Source organism: Augochlora pura, chromosome 11, assembly GCF_028453695.1.
Source record: "Augochlora pura isolate Apur16 chromosome 11, APUR_v2.2.1, whole genome shotgun sequence".
Lineage (NCBI taxonomy): Eukaryota > Metazoa > Arthropoda > Insecta > Hymenoptera > Halictidae > Augochlora > Augochlora pura.
Genome location: NC_135782.1, coordinates 13399480 through 13419901, shown reverse-complemented (window position 1 = coordinate 13419901; position 20422 = coordinate 13399480). Strand labels below are relative to the sequence as shown.

Genomic DNA, 20422 nt, shown 5'->3' with positions numbered 1-20422 from the left:
TCCTTATGTAAAATGAAGCTACCTGCATGATTTCAGCGAAATCAGGTGTGACCGCTTTTCTGAAGTTCCGGAAGTCTAATTATCACGTAAAGCATATTGCTATTACCATTATAAAGTGGTTGGATCAAGAGATTGTGTCTACGACTGTATACATGATATACTTAAAGTGTCTTTGTTATCTTCGCTATGACTTTCATACGAGATTAAGTAAGAAAAATTATATCCAGTATCCTCGACAGGAAAATTTCATCAGCTTTCATAAATTCTTTTCTATCGTCAATGGTAGGAGATATATCAGTAAAGCATGTTACTTTCTACACCCTGTATAATTTGAAACTTTGGATTTGAGATCCAGTCTACATTTCTTTTCCGAGGTAACTAATACAATGTTAAGTAGAAGTTATATTAACAGGAATCAATGAGAGATGAAATCCTTACTATTCTCTAGAGTAAATAGTAATACATATGGATCACCTCTTACATTCGCCTATCTACATGTGAAAGGTGTTTGACTAGCAACGAACGAGACGTCAGAGATTCGGATAATTTAGGTTCTATCTGTACCTAAGTACATTGCATGTAGATTAGCGTGTACATATGTAGGGAACGCGTTCAACGATAGTCTCGCTGTCGAAGCAGCTGATTAACGTAGTTAAAGAAGTCCTACTTAATTACCTGATTAGATAACAAGCCAAGAAGCGTCTAGAGGGCTCAGCTCGTATCTCCAATGGATAATGAGTTCCGCGAGGGGCCTATTTACGGCTCATCTGACATAACTTGGGGAAACTAGTCGTTTTATATCAATCAGGCAACACGGTTGTTGAGAGATGGCCCCTGTGAACTCCCTACTAAAACTTCAAATTGATTCAACCAATAAAACTGCCAACAAAGCTCCCACTGGACAATACTGAAATAGCAATCTGATAAGTTCTAACATGATCGTACTGAACTTTCGCTAAAAAAACAAGCACTTTCAAAGTCCTTCGAGGATCAAAGTAAGTCAACAACTTTGATTACAAAGCCAATAATTACACTCACATGTTTGACTAATTAATAGCTAAACTAGTACTTAAACAGCACAACCATTATGAAAGTCCTGCTAGGTTGAAGGAATCAGTTACTGTGCCCTAATAGCAGCTTTCAGGACTTTTCGCTACTAAACACAGCTTTAGCAATTTAAATAACATTTCTTGAGGACCTAAAGATAAATTTCACAGTTTCTACTGTAAATATCAAGTTTTCCCATGATGCAAGTATCTTTATTTGAAATATTAGGAGAAAGATTCGAAATAACTTTCTGAAGTTAGTTATTGTGTTTCTATGATCTACAAGAAGTCAGTTACTCTGTGCCCCTGCCCTGAATGCTGGTGCTTCAGTTACTGTGTTCTGTTTTCCTAAATACTATGCTTCAATTACTGTGTTCCATCCTGGATCACTGAACTTCGATAACTGTGCACAATAAACATTTAATACATAACATAATTTCATAAATTTTATAGTCTATAACAAAAATTTAATATAAGAATTAGTCGCCTAAAAGTTCACGTTCGAGATGACTGCTTTAACAAAATTTCATATTTACATTTCTGCTCTTTAAAAATTTGACAGAGATGATCTGAGATTTGAGGTTATGTAGGCCAATCCCATGGTAAGGAATACAATAACTAATGCATCGACTGAAAAATTGATTCATTTACTGTGCACAGCAACTAACGTATCGTGTGATAAATAGAATAGCTTTCCGTATACAATAAATAAGCTACCGAAATTGACAGAAACACAAAAATTCAACTAAATCACAATGTGATGTCTTAAACCCGTTTTATTTTATTGAATATGAATTTTCACTCGTTCGATATTTTCTTAAGCTCTTTTATAAGATTTACTGAAAATTTTGCAAAATCAGCATAAAAAAATTGAAGTAAGCTTGTTCGTACTTTAAGAATATTTATCTTTTACATATTTAATTTTGTTAAATAATTAATTAAATTTGAATAAAAAGATATGATATATTACATACGATAAGTATAAAATTAATTATGCTTGAAAATAAACACATAAAAATCACAGTAATTGATAATCCCACAATAATTGATTAGGTTGAAGTTAATAAATTAATAAACATAATTACAGCACGATAATAATTACCAAACCCTAGTTGAACAACTATTTAAACATCGACCTAATAATTTCTAAAATGATTGTTTTGTTCTTCCAATAAAAAATTATCACTTTTAGAGCTTTATGAGGGTCAAATAGGTAAATATACATATATAATTGTAAGCCCAATTATTGAACTGACCTATTTTATAGAACACTAATTGATCAACTACTTGAACAGCAACCTTATAATTCCTAAAATGATTGTTCTGTTCCTCCAGTAATGAACAGCCACTGAAATCTCTGCTGCAATAAGTCCGCTAAAGTACACCTCGAGATTCAAAGGACTTGTGCCTCGAGTTTCAGCCACTTCCACTACAAAACTTCGAATTGCCAAGATCGAACGATTCTTCGCCATTTGCGATCTGATTCTGCAGCTGTGAAAGAGCTCGCTGTTGGCAATTATCGCGATGTTTACTCAATCACGTCCAGCAAAGGCAGACGTAGGAAGCTAATGTTGGACCCCGTAGACGAATCCAGCACGTGTCCTCGAAAGAGGACACCGGTGCGCTCGCTTATAATAGCGACCGTGCGCGCCTTGCGTTGCATTTTATGCAATCGCCGATGATCTCCGACCCAGATGCTGCTCTAAGAGGATCGTCTTCCCGGAGTTAATTCGTGGCAGCGTAGGGTAATTGCGAGCGGACAAGAATAAACAATTATCATCTGGGTGAGCTGATTCGCTCGAGGACGAGTCGAGTCGATCGGTATGCAGACTGTACTCGTAGCCGTCGTTGCGTAATGCATCGTGCACGCCGCGGATAAAAATACTTGTGCACCCTATGCGTGGGCTGCATCACGGATAATGAAGGCTTTATGGTCGCGGGGCAAGGTGCAACGAACTCGGAAAATTTTGTTTGCCGAGCAAACTTCTGACAAACCTGGAACTTTCGCAGACTACTTTCCCAATGGATTTACTCTCCTTGGTTCGAGAGCTCCTTTAAATTAGGGGAGTCGGAAGTCGTGATTGCAATTCTGATTAATTCGGACTACTTCTGCTTTAAATCTGCCAGCTCAATATCTTCTCTATCAGCGATGTTTCACAAAATTTTCTCCAACATAAGACCTTTCTCCCAGAATAGGATTCGATAACTATGTAGCTTCCTTTGCATAGTCTCTTAATACCAGTCAAGTTCCATATGAGAAGATTTTTTGTAATGACACGATTGAATGTCGAGTTATGTTAAGGTTATGTCAAGCGGATTTTAACAAAACACCCTGCACACGAGCTGTTTTCGGAGTTAGCTATTTCGATCTAAATTATCTTCGAAAGTTGACTGTTCTTAGGGCGGCAAAGTGATCAGCCGATTTCGGTAGTACCACGAATCAAGGGACACTATACGCTGCTGCAGTGTACAATGTCCCATTGTCTACGAGCGTGTCCCCTTGTCAACACCTAAACGCGATCCCGAAATCGATACGTGACGGATTAATGTTCCATTCGCGGTACAGTCGGAACACGAGGCGCGATGGATCGCCGACAACAAACACGATTTTGATTTTAGCTTGTTGAAAAATTCCTCCATGTTGCTAATTGGTCAACAAACGTGTAAATACACGGAACTGCGTAAAAGATAACCTACATTGACGATGAAAAGATGTCGAAGCCTAAACAAGAAGAATTTATCTGTTATGCATATTTTATCTTTCCTGTCGATTGTATCCATTAAAAAAATTTATGAATCTTGCCGAAAGATCAATAAAATAGCGTCAATAAAATCTTGTTCAGTTACATAGCTATAAATCTTGAAACTAAAATAAGAATTAAAGCATTCGTATAGAATTTTAAGAGGTTATTTTATGTTCTCTAGCAATTAGAATCTTGATTTTATCAATCCGGAAAAGTTACGAATTTTGCCAGAAAATTAATAGAATAGCACACAAAAGTGCAATATAAAATCTTCCTTAGATACATTGCGAAATTATGCCAAAGTCGAAACAAGATTCAAAGGATATTATCTAGAAATTCGAAAAGCTATTTTGCCATAACTTTTTTATTTTAATTTTGTCTATAAAAAGGGAATTCTTTTACCAAAAAGGTGCAATAAGAAAACCTTCTTCTTCATAGTGAATCATCCCAATATCAAAACAGGATAAAATTGGTTTATCTATAATAGTTCAAGACTGACCGTTTACAACTTTGGATTTTCCCACACGAACAAATTCATGACTTATCTCAAAGTTATATTTTTGTTAAAAGATCAACAAAACAGTACAAGATGGTCTATAACAAAACCTTGTCTACTCACACAATAATAAAATTCTGAACGAGATTTACTAATCTACATACAGTCAAGGGTAAATACATATATGTGAACACTATTTAAAACAATATAAAATTTCTTAAAACTAGACTAAATGACTTGAATTCTTTTTTAACTAGTATTAACTTTTAGATAGTCTACTAAGCAATAGCTAAAATGCTTTTTCAAATTTTGTCATTACTTGGATTGATAAACGAAAACAGAAAACTTATGTTATTTAACTCTTTCATGTAAGTTTATCACGAAAACTTAAAGAATCCATTTTGTAGATTATGGTAAAGATTTAAAAATCTGTAGATTTCGAACAGGCATTGTTCTCAAGTGTAAAAAGTCATTTTTTATTTATTGTGTAGCTTCAAATGAAAGCAAAATTTAAAAAAAGGCATTTTAGTCATTGCTTAGTAGATTACTCTAAGAAAATCCAAGTCATTTAGTCCAATTATAAAGAAGGTGTGCTTCTTTAAAGAGCGTTCACAAACAGAGTTCCAAAAATCACTCGCAATCAGAGAAAGATGGGTTACTGTGATCATGTAAGGCAACTTTTTCCTTCACAAAAATGTTCTCCGACTCGTTATTCACAAATTATTAACGAAAAAAACAGTGACCACTGAGAGGCGAGTACCATCGACTCGGCGGTCGCCTCGCGCCAGGCGAGCTCGCTTCCCATTGGTCACTGTTTGTCGTTAATAACTCGTAAACAAAGCCGTGTATTGCATTTTTGCAAAGGAACAGGTAAAAGTTGCTTGAAATTACTCCAGGAACAATTTCCGATTGCCAATGACTTTTGCGATATCTGTTTATACTCAGTTCATTTCTCTCAAACTATATATTCTTCTCTAAAATTTTAACAGGTCACACGAAGCGCAATCCTGTCGCCCCTTTTACCTAAAAATCCCAGAACATAAGCAAACGACAACCAAAACAACGTAGATAAGTTGCAAGACGAACGCTTTCCTATATCCGCAGTCGAAAGAGCCCGAAACTACGGCGTCTTCCCAAGTAGACCATCCTGCGGTTCGAGTCACCCTCCGACCGAATAAAAGCGGCTTTATCGACGGCATTTGGCGCAAATCCGTGGGCAATAACTCCGCGGGTTCGTTCCTGGATGCGTCTGAAAGCCCTCTAGTTGGCCGAGCATCGATCGAAGTTCGCCGCCGGAGTTGCTCCCGCCGGGCCGCGGAGGGTTCTACGAAAGTTCGATGTAACGGGTGTGCTTACCTATCAGGTTATTGGCGGTCACGATGATGCAACAGGCGAACAGAATCGCGGACGTGATTCTGTAATGGGCCCTGAACACCATGTTATCGATTATCGCCTTGTCCACGAGATACCGTACCTTGACGAACCCGGCCACAGCCGAGACCAACCCAAACACCGCCATAGTGTTGTTCCTCGGTTACGCCGCCTCTGCAAACAAACCAAAAACGATCAGCTATACGTCGACAATACATGTAATCGCGGCGCGGCGTGTTGTCTAGTCGAGAAGATAGGCGCAATTAGGGTAATTAGTTCGACGAACGTCCGCCTCGATGGGGAACCTCGCGAGTTTTCGAGAAAGCTTGTCAGGTACTTCCGATATTATCTACAAATGTCAATTGTATAGGAAAGTTATTTATTTATTTACTTGTTTATTCGTTCATTTGTCTATTTACTTAACAGACAAAGTCCTTTTACAATTTTACCACTTTTACTTGACTTTGTTAATGTATTTTACCGACGATTGTTTAGTCGCCTTCGTTACGGACACAACAGTTTTTTATATGACAGTTATAGAAACATTACACACGTTCAATGTATCAGCAATTTTCATATAATATTTATCATATTGAACCGATTGAAGCGAACTGGCTGAGCTTAGAATTATTATTTCCAGACTCATTGTCTTTCCTTCAACGATGACAGAGAATTTTTAATATGTCGTTGAACTTTCCGTTAGCGCCTAGTTCTTGAGAATTGAATGTGGGATGGCGAGTTGGTTGGCGAATCTAATTAACATGTTTGATCATCGACGTACGACATTTGATTTTACATTTAGCGTGTGCTACAGGTGGGCAAACTAAGCTTTACTGATTTATTTGTGCGACGAGCTGGTTACATTACGTGGATTATTAGAAATATCGATAGATAATACGAGATATCGGTACGATTCGTATGTATCGATAGGAAATATCGACATAAATCATAGGTTATGATGCAAAAGAATAATCGATACAATTCATACCTATGTGTAGTCTCGTATATAATAGTGTACTCACTGTATATTCACATATATAGTGTAGTATCGTAATTTAAGCTGTACGGTTAGAATGTAAGAAAACAGTAGATTTAAGATATTGTATTTAAAACATAGTATGTATTTTCCTTGAGGCGCGAGATCGAAGAAAGCTAGCGGAGGCCGTCGCTGCGATGGCAGCGCGTTTGTTGACGAATGTGCGGCGGAGATCGAGTAACGTTTCTCGACCATTTTGGAAGTACAGGCAGAGTTGTTTTGGAAGTTTAGAAGTAGAGAATGTTGGGAACTGTCGAATAGTTGTAATTCAGTTGTATTCTCAGTTCGCTGTATTCCTTGTTAATCAATCATATAGTTTTTCTAATTTAAATAAACTTATTATCATTATTACCTATATTTCCACAATAGAAATATTGATACAATTCATATATAATATCGATACGAAATATCGACACAAATTATACACATTGATGCATAAAACCAATCGATACAATTCACAAGAATCGGTACGAAATATCGATACAATTTATGGGTATCGCCGTCGCTAGTCGCGACTCTGAAAACAAGCAGGCTCGGAGCACACGGAACGAAATCACATACGTGAAATTGTTTTTCCAACACCATGAGAACCGTATCGCTGAGGGATCCCGAAGAGTCCAAGTGTCCTAAGGCAGACCAAGCACTGCACCTCTCGTGCAAACGCAGCAACGGGTTAGTGCCGCCGGCAATCGCGATGAAAATTTGTCAAGCGCGTCATTACCGGTAATTACAACGACGATATCGCGAATCGGGCCGATGTAAAAGTCGAGATACAAGAGGCGGCCCGACGGTCGTTAGGAGTCACGCGAGCCGCAGACAATCTATACGTCTATACCACCGGGCACGTCGGCTCGCTATGCACGTGCGAGGTTATGCTCTCCGCAGCAATGCGGAACAATGTAAAACGTCTGAGTGTCGATAAGGTACAATATAATAAACATTATATGAAAATTGCTGATTAATTGAACGTGTGTAAGGGCGTGCGATGTTTCCATAACTGTCATATAAAATATCGTTGTATCTATAACGAAGACGACCAAACAATGGTCGGTGAAATAGATTAATGAAATCAAGTAAAAGAAAACAATATGAGTGGAGGAATTTAGTGTTCTAATTCTTGTGGCTCTATCCGTGAAATATGAAGGTTGCTCGATTACGATATGGGGGTATTTTAATAACCATCGAATTATAAAAGGTCTAGCCAATTAACACTATTCCTACCGACACTTCACGTATACCTATTCCTACCGCGGCCGGTCAAATGACCGGTCTTTCACAACTTGTATTTTTCAATGTTGCATGCAGACCAATTTACCAGTATAAGAATATATTTTCTTTTATTCAAGAGTACATAATCTACATTTTATTCTTTTTCGTCGCATTTTTTATATATGCGTTTCTCAACTGTACATTTTCCGCATACGTACTTTTTACAATTGAATTGTCTCCGGTGTTCGGGTGTCATTTTCTTCAACTTGTACGGAGTTGTGCATTGAATTGAGAATTAGAACTTTCTTTCATGGTTTGGCTTTGTAAATTTTCAACATACAATTATCTGAGCGATAGAGTTTGGTCGAGAAAAGTGCCATGTCGTCGTTTTTCAGTTTTGCCAGTACTGGTAGCTCTTTTCTATTTGCTCTAATTGTCCCAACAATCATAGTTTTTTTTGCTAAAAGTTTTGTTGCTATAGGTAGGCTTGTAAAAAAAGTTGTCTGTGGTTATATTTCTTCCACATACGGTTCTGCTAATTTCATAGTGACAAACTCTCCAAGAGGAACTGATGGTTCTCTACTTTCATCTTTTCCCAAATATGGAAAGCCGTTTATTATATATTTGCTACGTACATCGTACAAAATTGCACTTATAACACGTAATACGATATAAAATATTACAAAATAATAATAAAAGAATGCCAAGTATGCTCTTTGTGACTTTCACGTTTCGATGCACTCTGTTCGTGTCGCAAGACTATACTGATTTGAATTCGTGAGAAGACCTCTATACATTTTTTTCAGTTATAAGTTTATTTATTTTGCGTCATAGTAGAAAAGATGGCGTAAGAACATTCAAGGATCTGGACCGTGTCGGATATCAATCAAGCAAATAAACAACGCTAACCCTATAGTCGAGCGAGAACTGTAAACACTTGGAAGTGCAGTAAACCATTTTCTGGAAGGTACTTCTCGGATAAAATCGTGCCACAACTACATTACCTTTTGTTTGTAACGACTTTATAGTTTTGGCATTGAATCTTAGAGAGAAACTATTATAAAAATGTATTAATCGTACTACCGGTCAAATGACCGGTCGTGGTAGGTAAGACAGACTACAAAGATTTCTCAGAAAATAAACAATAAAAAAATAAGCGAATATTGAAAAATGTATCATACATATATATGAGGAAAAGTCGTGAAGTTTAAAGGCGATTCACTTACGTTGAATGTAGGAAATTCCAATTGAAAATTTAAAAACGGTCATTTGACCGGTCCTGGTAGGAATAGTGTTAAGATAGAAGGCCTGACCAAGAAAAACTCATCTGCAACCTTGCAGCTTATCCGTAAGGGTAGTTATAGGTTAAATTAGATTGCGCGTTTTTCCGTCGATTTCTCCACTTTGACAGCTACCAAAAATTTTGAAAAAATGTTGTTTATTTTAGACATCGAGCAGAGAGCATCCTGGGAATATTAGTGGCATCTACTATCTCGCGCACACTATATCGCGAATTTTAATTGAGCATACTCTCGAGGTCATACATAGCATCTACTTTGTCACTTCTTTAACCCCTTAAACATGGCTGAATTTTGCGCGAATTAATTTGTTCGTAACTAAATTACGAGTTTAATCAATATTCTTCACATAACAATTCATTAATTTAGCTTATATTTATGATGATAGTACATTACGTATCCCCATAAATGGTGAGGCAAGAGATGCGACGGATCGATGAAACGCGAGCGGATCGTCGGAGATCCGCGGGTTCCCAATCCGAGATGGCTCCACCGCGGAGGATCGGTAGCAGCGGTATCGTTTCGCACGCGGCCGGAAACGACAGATGCACGGAGGAGGATCGATACGGCGGGCCGGTCCGCGCCGTCGACTCTCTTCACAGAGTCCGTCGATTGTTCTCACGGCGAAACAAAAGCGCGCGCGGCCAAGAACGGCTGCGCGCGGAGCCCCGTATTTTCGTCTCTCTCCGAAAACACTCGCGCTTTTTGTCGGACCGTTGAAACGCACGACAGAAATCCCATTCAACCGGCGCGGCGCGGCGCGACACCCTGCGACCAACCGCGCCGCAGACGCCCGTAGAGTAGTGTCGTTTACCTTGCCGTGCTACCAGCCCAGCTGACTACGAATCAAAGAGAATTTTCATGAATACCCCTTTGACGCTAGAGGCCTCGTTTTCTCATAACGTGGCTCTCTTGCCGGTGATTTACTGGTTTATTAAGTTTTCGTCCGCCCTGGCGGTGGTGTTACTTTGTTTTACAGTGGAGCACAGTTGAATTAATAGTTGAGACTAAAAGGTGATAAACACATTGAGAAAGCCTTTTATCGTTAAGACCAGAGAACACTGTATGTCGGAATATGGCACCGGCTACAACTGATTACAATTTGTTATATTGTTTTTTTATTATTCTTTAGGATTATTATTATTCTTTTGGATCAGTTGGTTGCATTGTTTTAAGATTGTTATGTCTACGTCAATTTTAGTAGCATATTCGTCGCTACATTAACATTTTATAGAATTATTGGTTGCTACATTACTGTAATTGTTCATGGATTATGCTCATTTGAATTATTTTATTTAGTAGGACGCTTCATGTCAATTAACAAAGGTATTGTGAAGTAACAAAATAACATTAAAACCTGAAATAACATTAATGTGATATTCATTTTGTTTATCAAATGTAGCATCTCCTATCTCGTTAAATTCAATGAGGGAATAATAATATTAATAAGATTGGATTAACCAACTGATCATTATTGCTATTCACTTATTTATTAATAGAATTCTATTTTCTTTTTAATTTCTTCTTTTGTTTACATTTATTTATGTGTATACATTCAACACAGCCAACGAAATTATTATTTAAAAATTCCAAGTTGAAAATTTATCGATTGTTTCGTTTTACACTTTAATAAATTTTTCATTTATATTTTTGCATTCATCAATATACATTTAATTAATATTCTATACATTCTATAGTAACATTAATAATTCTGATAATATTCTACACTATTCTATGCACTATGATAATATTCCATGCACAGGTAATATCATTAATTTCTGAAAAGAAATTAATTAGTGAAAATTACTGAAAAGTTTTCTGTCCACAAATCTCTCGATAGTAATTTACTTTTTTATTATATTTTATACTTAAATCTTCCCGATGGTGTCTCTATTTTGTGGCGTTTGTCTGCAACAGCCCCAGGGTGCACCTCTTCCATGCATAATATTGTATACATTAGAAATTTTCTCGAACAAGCTCGCCTTTTACACGAAATGCCCTAATTTCATACTGCAACACACTCAGCATTAATTTATTACTCTCACATATTTAGTTTGCTCCGACTATGGTGGTGTACTACAGTTTTGAAATTTAATACACTTTTTTGGTACCTTACTAATAATAGCAGTTTTTAAAGATAATATTTTACTGAAATTAATCATATTTTTCCAATTATATGCATCCATTCAAAAGAACTATGTTGAACTTCATAATTCGGAAAGGTCACACACAGAAAGAAACAATTTATGTGCACCTTTAGCTAATTTAAAACCTTACAAATTTTTCTTGTTTAGCTTTATTGTACTGTACCTTAATGTACAAAGTTAATTTTTTAAAAGCTATTGTACTGTAAGTTAATTTTTTGTTACGAGATATTTTCTTAGGCATTTATGTGTGGACACCTTGAGTACACGAATCGGTGACGAATCAGGTATCGGCGGGAAAGGTGACCACCTGCCGGCGAGCATCGGAAGTAGCCGCCGCAGGACTTGTGTCACGGAGTCAGTTTAGAGTTCACAGTAATCCCTAGATACAGCTGGCCCTCGCATAATGTTGTATGCATTAGGAATCCTCTTGAGCATGCTTGCGTTTGCTTTGAGAAAGTCCCTGCATATTATAGGTCTCTTGATGTTGACTTGTTACTTTAGTATATTTAGATTAAGCTGACGCTACTATTTTATGCGATGGGGTTCTAGTGTCCCCTAGGCGCATCCTCACCCTTCTACAACGTTACGTATTACATGCATAAGCAGTTTTCTTGAATGTGCCAGCCACGTTCAATCCAAAAATCTTTTTCTCCAATATTTCAGATCTTTTCAGAGTAAATTTACTACTTTTTTAAAAATCTATTACTGTTTTTATTGTTTTGCTTAGTCCAGAGTTCTTTTATTTTACTGAATAGATTACCAACAGGGTCGATTATTCCTTTATTAGTTATCCATTAAATGATTTTCAGAAAATATGACTGCTGAGGTTACGATGAATGTTAAATAAAAAATACAAAAGTTTAGAAATAAAAAGGATAAAACTAGAAAGAATATCGAAGCTCGTCTTTGAATCTTTTTCCTCTTCGATAACTATAAATTGCAAATACATGCTTTACTATTATTTATTAATTTTATACGAACATGTTAATAAATAAAAAGAAGATAATTCTAGGTAAATGTTGTTTTTTTCTCTAGTTTAATTTTATTCGTACAATTAGTAAGTAATGTGCTAGTAAAATAATGAAAATGGAAAATTGTATTTTTACTACGATATTAAATGGGAGTACGGTGTTGGGGTCACCAGTGACCCCAGCGTATTGTATGAGAGTTAAAGTGTTTTAGGCAGACTGTTCAAGGTCTAAATTATCCGACAAGTTAGTCCAAGGAACATTTAGCGAGATCTTGCAAGCCAAACCAGCCGTGCTGGAGATCGTTAGAAGTTTATTAGTTAATTAATTGAGAGCTATGGCGGCGCGTGCCGATGCGGAGGGTCAACTTCGAAGTACGTAGGCTTACCAACGTGAAATAGAATCTGTTCTCACATTCGACGATATTTAAAACAGTCCTCTACACTACGGTACCCTTCATACGAATCTTTCTACGAAAAATTTCAGTTACTACCAAAGTTAATACCAAAATAAGCGAGTTTTAAAGTCCCCGAATTTTTATTGCTTCAAAAATAAAAACATTATGGTAAAACCTCGATTATCTGAACTGAAAAATACCAAAAAAGAATAAAGAAACAAACTTTCATCTCTAAGATTCAAATTTCAAAATTTGAGAATACGAAGCCATGTACTATGGTCAAATAAACGAAACCATATATACACTGTACTATATTCAAACGCAAGAATTAAATGTCTTCATAAATAATGACATATTTTTCCTCTAAAATCGTCAGAAAAAGTTGAAACAAGATTGGCAAGCTCATAGGTACGAGCTCTAGGTAGCCCTCCCTCGTTTCTAGCGCGTTCGTGCGCGCAGTTCGCGTGCGAACCCACGCATTTTCGCGATCGTTCGTTGTTTCCAGTGACACGTGACAGGAGGATAGCCGGCTGTAACGTTTGCCGGCCGACTACAGTTAGATTTCGCAAGTTTTTTCGACGTTCCGGAGGACAGAGTGTGCGCGAGCGAGGGTATCGCGTGTAATTTCAGACCCTCGTGTCTGCGATGCGGTCACGTCAACGCGACGGATGATTTAAAACGATCTATAGTTTCTGCTGAAACGCGTCCGCCGGTTTCGCAATCCTCCTCGCCTCCCTCTTCCATTTTAGTCTCGAATTATTTCGTCTTCCCATTGTTCCCCGGTCTCGTCCTTTATTTACGCAATCGTTTTCGGATCGCATTATGGCTACGTCGCCATTGTGCGCCTCCTGCCGGTTATCATTTAATTGCGGCGACGGATTATCGACAGATTTTCCGATATCTGTCTTCTCCGATGCTAAATTTAACCAATTTCTTTTAGCAAGTCGCTTCATTTATTATTATCGTTGTTGCTTCTTATTGCTTCGTATTATAGTCCTTGCCTTTCAGTTTGAAATGATTTCCAGTAACATGTACATACTTTTATCCTGTGTCTGACATAACCCATTCTTCGTAACATTTTAAGATCTCAGCCAGCAGTTGCACTAGTTTTCATTGATTATATTTAACGACGCGAACTATATAATTGTACATTTCCGAGGAACCGCAGCTGCGTAAAAGCTTCTTTCTTTATTACATAACCTCAGTAACCTGAGAACAGTACACCGATATTTTATTATGAGACAGGTAATCGTCTACTTCCAGGGAACTGTAACTAAGTAGACGCTGCTTTCATTGTGACATAACTTTGACAATTCGGGGACAATACGTCGACGATCTCGAATTCTTTCAATCTTTTTGTAACCTTAAATTTCACGAACTTGTTTCAATCGTAAATAATTCTGGTTCAGATATTGAAGAATTTACAATTTGTGATTTCATATTTAACGAAACACACGTTCTTTCTCTATCTCTCTTTGCAATATTTCTTCGCCCAAGAAACGTGATCAGCACTAGCGCCGCTTCCTGGACGAAGCCAAGAAGCACTCTCAACATTTCACCCGACACGCCGGAGGCCATTAAGCGAAATTCCAGTGGGCAGCCGTTCGACAGAAAAATCAACGTCGTCGTTAAAAATTTTGAAAAGGTCCGCGGGGGTGGGGATCTGCACCGAACCTATTCCGATCCAGTGTCGCGGCGAGCAACAGCGATTTTTATAGCGGCATTTCGCGGAGAGCACAATTACTTAAGGGACGGCGTTGCATTCACCTCGGCTGTTTCTGATTTTCCATGACAACGGTTCCATGACTCTTCTCTCGGCGCTTCTTCGAAACGAGGAGCGTACACAGGCGAAACCAGTTACCAGGCCGTTTCTCGTGAAACGAGAGAACTGAGCGGCGAAGAAAAGGGAGAAAGAGGAAGAGAGTGCGAGGGAACAAGAGAGAGAGAGGGGGGGGGGGGGGGGCAGCGAGAGATGTAGAGAGAAAGAGGACACACCGACGACACCAGGAAAGACTGCGCGCTCTCAACCATGGAACTCGCCAGACGATTGCTCGGACGGTTATTGGGAGGATTCATTAAACTCCGACGAAGAATTCATTAAACGTCCGTTACTCTTAATTCGACGTCGGTTTGCTCCACTAGCCTTTCCCAAGCCGCGTCAGTTGGCCGAGTCGAACTTTCGCTGGAAAATCGAGGAACGGAGATAATCTTTTAAAAATAACGAATTAGACGAGACGTCGGTGGCGCCGCGCGCGCCGGTAGCCCCATTTCCGGTTCCTTTGGCACACCGAATCCGCTCTCGTTCGTGCTCAAAGTACGGCGTCGCCCTTCCCTCTAATTGAACCTTAAAGAGGAGCTTGATTAAAAGCTAAATTTGCTTTAGGGATACTTCCGTGGCAGCACTGTGCAGCCCCCGAGCGTCTGCTTTGTATTGCGGAACCAATCGGGAAACATTTGTTGCACAGATAGTCGAGCGATTACTTCGTTGACGTATTAGCTCAGGTTCTTGCTCTTCTCTAGGCTACTTTACATTAACCTCTTCAGCGATGAATTTTTATAGCAGGGAAAAATCTATTTAATTTCTTCTTCTTCATTTTTCATTCATTTTATAAGAAAACTAAACGTACATAGCAGTATTCGTAAATAGGTTAAGCTGGTGGCAGTGACATGGTGATTCGGACATTGGAGATTTGAGCGATATAGGTTAAATACGAAAGTGATAACTAGATTGTTGGTTTTTATGCGAGATTATTTAATTTACGATATCTGAAATAATTTCTCTACGTCAAGTGCGAAAAGAAACTGAAGCCAAATGGCAGATCTTTTCGGTGATTGTTTAGTGGGATGAGATGTTTTAAACAAGGAAACCTAAGCTAGATTTTACATAGGATCAGATATTGTAAACTTGCAAACGTTATAAATAAACTGCCGATGTTTTATTGAAAATTTTCATTTGCTGTGTTTGGTGCAAAAAATCAGAGTTATTTCTCTTAATCATTTTAACATGTTGAAAACAGTTGGTAATCTTCAATTCTTGCGATGTCATCATTGCCTAATAAATTCATAAAAATGGATTCTTTGTCTTAATAAAACATCTTAACATAAAGATACTTATTGAGCTAACGAAAATATTAATTCTCTTTCTTTCTAATTTTTATTTTGCTTGTTTAGCTTTTATGTTTCTGTATTATTTTTGTTGTCGTACGCATTAAATAAAACAATATTGCAATATAAACAATTTGTTATATTTTTCGCTATAGTATACAGGGTGCTCCAAAACTCCGCGGCATTGTTTGTGAGTTATTGACGAAAAACAGTGACCAATGAGAGGCGAGATCAGCTAGCATGACGCGGTCAAGCCCGTCTCTTATTGGGCACTGTTTTTTTTTTGTTAATAACTCGTAAACGATGCCTCGGAGAAAATTCCTGTAAAGGAAAAAGTTACATTAAATGACCTCAGGAACTCCATATTTACCGATTTGAAATCACTTTTAGCACACCCCATATATATTCGTAACTTCAGAAGACATACTCGTTGAAATATCAAATTTTACTCGAACATACGCGATACGTTGAATTTCCTGACTTTTATAACTATAGGTTAGGTCCGATCGAAGTGGCCTTTTGGGAACAAAGCGCAAACGTGTCGATTCAAATTGCACGTGAAAATTGAAAAAAAAAAACTATTATCTCGGCGCGCCTCGCGCAACTCTTTTTCTGGAGGGTCAATTAACGCAGCATTCTGCTATTCAAATTGAGAATTACGACGGGAATGAACGAGATATTTCGCCGCAAATTCTCCGCGGATCGACTATCGCCCTCGATTGGAAGTTGGCAATTGAAAACGCAAACGCGCGCGCGCGGCAGAGAAAAAGTGTTGGCGCAACCGCGGGCGCAGAACGGGCGTAAATCTCGAGGGTACTTAACTCTTTAGTTTGCCGTCGACATTATCCTTCATTAGCTCGGCCACGAGGCCGCGTAAATCACCGGCCGGCTGTAATTATCGATTCCTGTGCACGGCTGTCGTCGCAGCCCGCTTATAAATTCCACGGGAATCGCAGAGACCCGTTGTTTCCATGGTGAAGCACACAGGGCGACGTGTCACGGGATGATACGATCCAAAGTTTCCTGCCGCGAAACTTCGCGGGAAATGCAGTCTCGCGCCTGTTGTTCGCGGAACATTTACGAGCGACCAAGTGCTCAGACACCGGTTCGTTCATGCAGTTCTCGAAACGAGCCGCGTTTCTCGAATGTGCATGTCTGCTTTGGTTGACTGTGATCCAGAAACGAGTACGAATTCTGGCGAAGTAAGGAGTCGTTGCACATATAAAACTGCCCCAGTTCCAACTTTCAACTAATTACAATTCACAAAAGATTCGAAAATAAAAGAAATTTTTTGACAATTGTCTTACATTTGAAATTATAGCGGCAATGAACAGCTGAGATTTTTCTGATTGAAACAAGTCCAAGCACAATGGAAATGGGACTATATTTACCGATGAATTTATTATTATACCGGGTGTGTCACGAAACTCGAATACTTAATATTACTTGACCTTACTCGAAAACTTGGGAGAACTTGTAAAGTTGGATTTGAAACCATATATTTCAGAATTTTTCATGACACGCAACATGAAGTTGGTAATTATGTGACCCACCCGGTATAATAAACGTTGTACAAGGTCTACCGTGTTTGGACTCATTTTAATCAGCAGAATCTCAGCTATCCATTGATACTGGAACGACAAAGCTAGGATGATAATTACTGTAAACGAAATTTTCTTCAGTTAATTTTTTTCGCTTGGTAGCGAGCAACGAACGTGCACCAAGGAATTTAGATGTTTTCCGACGGCTAGCGAGGAAACAGCTCAATAGAGATTTCGAAGGGAAAAGCATAGAGGATCGGTGAACCGAATACATATATAGGAACCAAACGAAGTAGTCGCGTTTCACGCGATCCGAAACCTGTTCCCGATATCCGTAACTCGACACGAGCAATTCGCGCGGAGAAGATCGGTGCGGGCTGTGGTCGGGCCTCGCCTCGGCCCGTTCAAAAACCGCCGTCTCGCGGTCACGCCGGATTCCGGTCTGCAACTTAAAATCGGGAACCCAATACCCGACGATTACCGGCGTCGACGGGAGCCGGCCGTGATCATCACCGGTCACTGACAGATCTGCTTCGTGTCCTTAGAACATCTGAATTCGGCAATGTTTTATAACTTTTTCATTAGTAAAACGTTTAAAACGTAATAAGTGTTTCTTTTTCAACTTTCTCGACGGAAATTTAAAAAATACTTTTATACATTTCTGTGATGCATAAAATTTCTGTCATTTCAATAGATTTTTTTCTATTGTACAAAACATATTTCTGCATTAATTTGCTTATAAATCCAAATTTATTTTTCTAGGAAATCATGTCACAAATGAAAAACTGTTATTGGTCTCTCCGACTCAACACAAACCTATTATTATTGTCATTATTATCTCGTTATTGTTATTAGACGATCAAAACCAAGCCTTGACATTACCTAACCTATAATCATAACTAGTCTGCGAATTGTATGCACTTTCTTGTTGTAATGTTCCTATTATAATTCTTTTTATAATATCAACAATTTAAAAGAAAAAAAAGTGTGAAAGCGAACGTTTCCACGCAAGTATTCTCGTCGGGTGACGTGCACGATGATGCAAATATCACTTCGCAGAACCACGCGCATCTTGCCAGATCGATCCGTCATCTTTTATACCGCTGTTCTGGAATCGTAGATCTACATCTCTATAATAGATTTATTTTTATCGCATCGATTATCTTTTATGCATTTACGGTAGCAACGGACAGATCAATTTGCTAAACTGTAAAAATCTTTCAAAGCATTTTCTACCTACTGCTGTACAGGACTGTACAGTATAACCTCAACAAGACGGTACAAGACTGCTTACAGTATAACCTCTATTATTCGAACGTAATATATTTTTATTATTTCAATATATCGTATACTTTCAACGAGCCAATTTAAAACGTTTTATGCATAACAATATTTATTGTATAAGTCGGTGCATTTGTAATCTAAGCACTTCGGTTAAATATTACTTTCATTATTGAACAATCTCCTTATCATTCCACATTTATTTCTTATATTAAGAATATTAATAATTTGAAAGCGATAGAAGTCGATAGAGTCTCGATTATCCGAACTAGTCGGGGAAGCATTAATGTTCGGTAATTATATAATTATTTAATAAAATGATGGCACCAAATTTTACTGATTTGCGTAATAAATATTGTTGTTTATAAATTCTCTCGTATTAATATATTTATATATAATATTTTTATATTTATATATAAAAAGTCTAAAAAAATATATGACAAAAAATTCAAAGAAATTTTATAGATAAATTAATTAATCAAAATCCAGTATTGCGACTAATTATCCCTTTCCACTCAAAGCCGTTTTAGCGCTTTGCAAAGGGTTAATTGTTCGATTATCCAAACACTCTTTTGCTTTTTCAATCTCAGTTCTTTAGTTCTAATAATCGAGGTTCTTTTTTTTTACATTCGCATAGTCACGCGACGAAGCTGAGGATTCCGCATCGAGGCAATGAAATAGTAGCTGCGCGGCGATTATTAGAAAGCGTAATCGAGTGAAATCGGCGAATAGGTTGGCCTCGCTCGATCGGCTCGGAAATCGGCGTCGACGAGAAAAAGCCGCGAGGTATAGTTGTTCTTGACACGAATGCGAGCTTCGACTTCGTTTCGAATCGAAGTTCGAACGATATATCGACAATATCGTTGAAGTATCGTTATTTTCTTTCCCGTTATTAAATTATTCATCAAGATGCATCGTGAATTGTAAATTCCATATTAGAAACAATGATCCTTAGACTCTCTTGAATACTATTCAACTGTGATTTAGCAGAATGGCAGAAATATGCATTGAAACACGGCGGTCTAGAATATGTTTCTAGCCGGACAAAATGATTTTTGGCGTTATATTTTCCTTTGAATGCACAGGATTTTTATTTTAGCATGCACATCGAGGCATCGTCGTTAATTTTATTGGTTGGCTGTTTTATGCACATTAACCTTTATTCTAAGTAACGCAGCACAGTGGTTCAAGTAAAGACGAATTTCACGAACTTTGACATCGTGACTTTTAAATGACTTTTCAAAAATAGCGATAGTCTCCAATACTTGAAATAAATGTCCTCAACATGAATCATAATATTCTTACCTTTGAACTAAACAAAGTAGTTCTGGCATAATTGTTTGTATCAGCGAAAACAACTAAGTTATTAATTGTATTGTAGCAGCCGTAGAACTGCAACAAACTCTCTTGCCGTGCAACATTGTAGCATTTTACTATACGTGCGGTCGGAGACCCGGCGAGGGCATACGCACCGGAGGCACGAGGCGTCCGATCGGCGTTTCTTAACCAAGAGTCGATCGGACGCGAATCCGAAAAACGCGGGCGAAAAGCTCGGTCACTTGGTCGTCAGCTCGCGTCGAGTCCGGTCCTTACACGCGTTAATTAAAAAGAATAAAGTTTCGTTTTGAACACGCAGAGTGTGATAGAAGAGTGGTTATTGACCCCCTACCACCTCAGTATAAATATTAAGAGTAATTATTTATTTTTATTATTATTATTTCATTATTACTATTTTATTATTATTACTTTATTATTATTATTATAATGATTACTATTATGTAAT

The 20422-nt window shown here is 38.0% G+C and overlaps 2 protein-coding genes across 6 annotated transcripts in view; one reads left to right on the top strand and one right to left on the bottom strand.

The window, feature by feature from the left end:
- The window catches only part of Spg (dedicator of cytokinesis spg), a 135477-nt gene that overhangs the window by 51309 nt on the left and 63746 nt on the right, over positions 1-20422 (top strand). The window lies entirely within an intron of this gene.
- Positions 1-20422, bottom strand: part of Inx3 (innexin 3) — a 47977-nt gene that overhangs the window by 9144 nt on the left and 18411 nt on the right. Inside the window, exon 2 of the mRNA XM_078194824.1 lies at positions 5643-5831. Coding sequence (XP_078050950.1) covers positions 5643-5805 — 163 coding nt within the window. The 5' untranslated portion in view covers positions 5806-5831. The remainder of the gene's footprint in view (positions 1-5642; positions 5832-20422) is intronic.